This window comes from Amblyraja radiata, chromosome 13 (genome assembly GCF_010909765.2).
Source record: "Amblyraja radiata isolate CabotCenter1 chromosome 13, sAmbRad1.1.pri, whole genome shotgun sequence".
NCBI lineage: Eukaryota > Metazoa > Chordata > Chondrichthyes > Rajiformes > Rajidae > Amblyraja > Amblyraja radiata.
In genome coordinates this window covers 20,000,437-20,003,804 of record NC_045968.1, presented here as the reverse complement: position 1 = coordinate 20,003,804, position 3,368 = coordinate 20,000,437, and the positions used below count along the sequence as shown (strand labels likewise).

Genomic DNA, 3,368 nt, shown 5'->3' with positions numbered 1-3,368 from the left:
GACTCATCAATTTTCTAAGCTTGTTATGTCGCATGCTCACCTGACCCAGCGAGCTACAATTCACATTGATCTCTCCTCTCAACACCAGCCACAGATGGGCAATGGGGCAAGGCTCAACTCATTTAAGGAGAACACGAAAAACTATGAGCAGGAGAAGGCCATCAGGTCTAACAAGACAGCCTCACCATGTAATAAGAATAGAGTATATACATTCTTCCTTTAATCATGTGAGTTTCCATCAAGTGCTCCGTTTTCCACAAATTGCAGGTTAGGAGGATGGTTGTCCAAAGGAAATGCCTCCTCAAAATCATGCAGAAATTGATGGGAAATTGGGAAGAATAAAAGTATTATTGCAGCTTTGGTGTTAATGCGTGCCTGATGGTTGGAATGGATTCCTTGGGCAAAATATGATTTGTGTGCTGTCCAGATCTATGTCTCTACAACTATGTAATCTCATGTGTGGTGTCTTAAGGCTGACTGACGATTTAAGAACACCACATCTATGGGTTCCCCCTTATCTAATCTGCAGTTAAAATCTCTCAAAAATTAATGGAGTTACGAAACATAATTTACCTATCTTAAATCCGTGTTGACTCTGCCTAATTCTGTTCTCATTTTCTAAATTCTCTATTACCCGTTCCTTAATAATAATAATAGAGTCCTACATCTTCTCAGTTTATTTTCCTCTCTCCTTTCTTTCTTAAAAAATGAAGCAATATATTTGCTATCTATCTGAGAGAAACCATACTTGAATGTGTGTGGACCTGCAGATATCACCCAATACCTTCTTTATTGTCATAGTCACTTCTTTTAAAATCTTGGATTACAGGTCATGACATCCTGGGGATTTGTTGGCAATTTAGATTTCTCCAATACTAGTTTTGTTTTTATTAATGCTAATTTATCTCTGCACTCAAGACCTTTATTTCTCCACTACTAGGAGCTTTGGTTTGTCTTACATGAAGATACGCTCAAAATCTTGGTTTAAGGTTCTTGCCATTCTCTTAGCCCCCATTATAAATATTTCCATCGTCTGTTCTTGGTTGCCACCAATAGATTGCTTTGCAGCGGAAGGTCGGCAAGAATATAAGAACTGAGCAACCATGAAGAGTAAGTGTGACCACAGACAAGAGGAAATTCACTATTCATGTTCCCCGAATATACTTACATCGGTTTGATAGAAGGTGATTAAGACTGTATTGTGGGAAGATAAAACTGAAAAGGAAATGCTTTTTTTCCCCCATGACCAAAAAAGCATATAAAAGCAGATCACTGCACCTTCCCATCAGATCAGCTCTACACTCTCTTGATCTCCTGAGGATTGCCACCCGCTGCTTTACATCAGTAGAATGAAGCAAATCAACTGTAGGATTCTGCCCCTGGCAATGTTCATAGGACTGCTGATGCTGAGCACCATGGAAAAGTTCCCATTTGCAGGTAATCCTATCCTATATATTTAGTTCTGTTTCACTCTTTCACCTAATGCATTCTAATGTTCAGCTCACATGCTGCCTCTGTTTTGCTGAAAGTAAATTGTCCCCCTTTTAAACAATGTCCATTCATATTTATTTTATATAGATGCTCAATCTCCAATTGACTGTTGTCTTTCATATACCTCAAAACCTTTACCTTCGAAACTAATTAGAGGCTACGTGAGACAGTTTTCAAATGAACTCTGCAGCATTGATGCAGTCATGTAAGTGCACATTCATTGTCTTGTTAAAAGGAGAATAATATTTTAAAGTTCCTTTCTAGAAAATATATTTGAAATGCATAATGTATGAATTGTAATCTACCAGCATCATGATCATTATTTTTTAAATATCCTTCACAGATTTTACACAAGGAAACGCTTAAGTATCTGTGCAAACCCTAAAGATAAGTGGGTGAAAAATGTAATCGGAGTTTTTCTGAAGTAAGGAAATAAATCTTTTTGTCTAACTTTATTTAAAATTTTAACTACAGGGCATTATGCTTTTCAATGTTGATCCATAAGTAATAAGCTATGCAATATCTCCTGGTTTGTTAAACCAAGAAATTCCTTGCATGTATAAATGTACACAAGCTCAAATTTACTTATATAGACAGCCTGGATAACAAAATCTGAATGAGAGTAGAAAAAACACCTGAATTAGATCAGGCAGATTATTTTTCCGTGTTTAGTTTAGTTTTAGTTTAGTTTAGAGATACAGCATGGAAATAAGCCTTTCAACCCACCGAGTCCACTCCGACCATCGATCACCCACACGCCTGTTCTGTTAATCCACTTTTTACATCCTACACACTAGAGACAATTTACAGCAGCCAATTAACCTACAAATCGGCATGTCTTTGGTATGGGAGAAAACTGCATCACCCGGAGATAAACCCAAATGATCGCAGGGAGAATGCTGAAACTCCATACAGACAGCACCCATAATCAGGATCAAACACGGGTCTTAGGCGCTGTAAGGCAGCAATTGTACATCTGTGCCACTGTGCCACCGTGAAGAGCCTATCCTTTGATTTTAATGGATGTTGTAACTAATTCCATTCTCATATTTTACATTCTAGGAAAGAAATGAAACAGAAATGAGAGACGGAATCATCCCAATTCCATGGGCACTAGGAAATCCGACTTTCACAATATGATGGAAAAAGACTATTGTACTGATTTTTTATTTGTAATTCACTTTGGTATGTGATTTGTACACCTCTCATCTCATCCACCAGAGATACACAGCTTTTGACTTTCCGTCTCTCCAGAGATGCTGCCTGTCTCACTGAGTTACTCCAGCATTTTGCGTTACCCAGATTTTGACTTTGTAAGCTATTGTTCCTAAAAATCATTGTGAGTGCTTTATTCATCGTGTATTTTACAGGTCAATAAACAATCTCATAACAATATTTTGACCCTTTTGATATTGATGTATTCATATTTGAATTAAACTGTTTCATTGATTAAGATTAAACTGTTGTATCCATTGCACCAAAATGGGCAGAAATTAAACCCTGTGAATGCGGATATATTATGTGGGGAAAAAATGCGGATTCAAATTTAGATTCAGGTTAGTTTATTGTCATATATACCAGGATGCAATCAATTTCCTTGTTCGCATGAAGCTCATAGGGTTGTACACTAATATCAGATATAACAATAGAGGCAACAATGGAAGCAAAGCAGTAAAATGCTGCAAAGATTGTAGTGCAATCAAAACTAGTGCAAAAGAAAAGTTTAGAGTGGTAAAGAAGGCATATGATATGCTTGCCTTCATTGGTCACGGCATTGAGGATACTGATGTAGTGCTATTACTTTGGTTAAACTGTATTGCGTGCAGTTGTGGTCACCCCATAACAGAAAGGATGTGAAGACTTTGAAGAGGGTGCAG

The 3,368-nt window shown here is 37.4% G+C and overlaps 1 protein-coding gene across 1 annotated transcript; it reads left to right on the top strand.

Annotated features, from left to right (window-relative positions):
• Nucleotides 1-1,271: 1,271 nt before the first annotated feature.
• LOC116980168 (C-C motif chemokine 20-like) lies at nt 1,272-2,951 on the top strand. The gene is made up of 4 exons (XM_033032275.1): nt 1,272-1,437; nt 1,579-1,696; nt 1,835-1,915; nt 2,554-2,951. Exons 1-4 carry the CDS (start codon nt 1,350-1,352, stop codon nt 2,573-2,575), a joined length of 309 nt encoding a protein of 102 aa, XP_032888166.1. The 5' UTR covers nt 1,272-1,349; the 3' UTR covers nt 2,576-2,951.
• Nucleotides 2,952-3,368: the final 417 nt, after the last annotated feature.

Coding starts and splice junctions, on each gene's coding strand:
- LOC116980168 (XM_033032275.1), top strand. CDS start 1,350: ATGAAGCAAATCAACTGTAGGATTCTGCCCCTGGCAATGTTCATAGGA. Junction 1,697..1,834: donor TGCAGCATTGATGCAGTCAT/GTAAGTGCACAT, acceptor TATCCTTCACAG/ATTTTACACAAGGAAACGCT. Junction 1,916..2,553: donor GTAATCGGAGTTTTTCTGAA/GTAAGGAAATAA, acceptor TTTACATTCTAG/GAAAGAAATGAAACAGAAAT.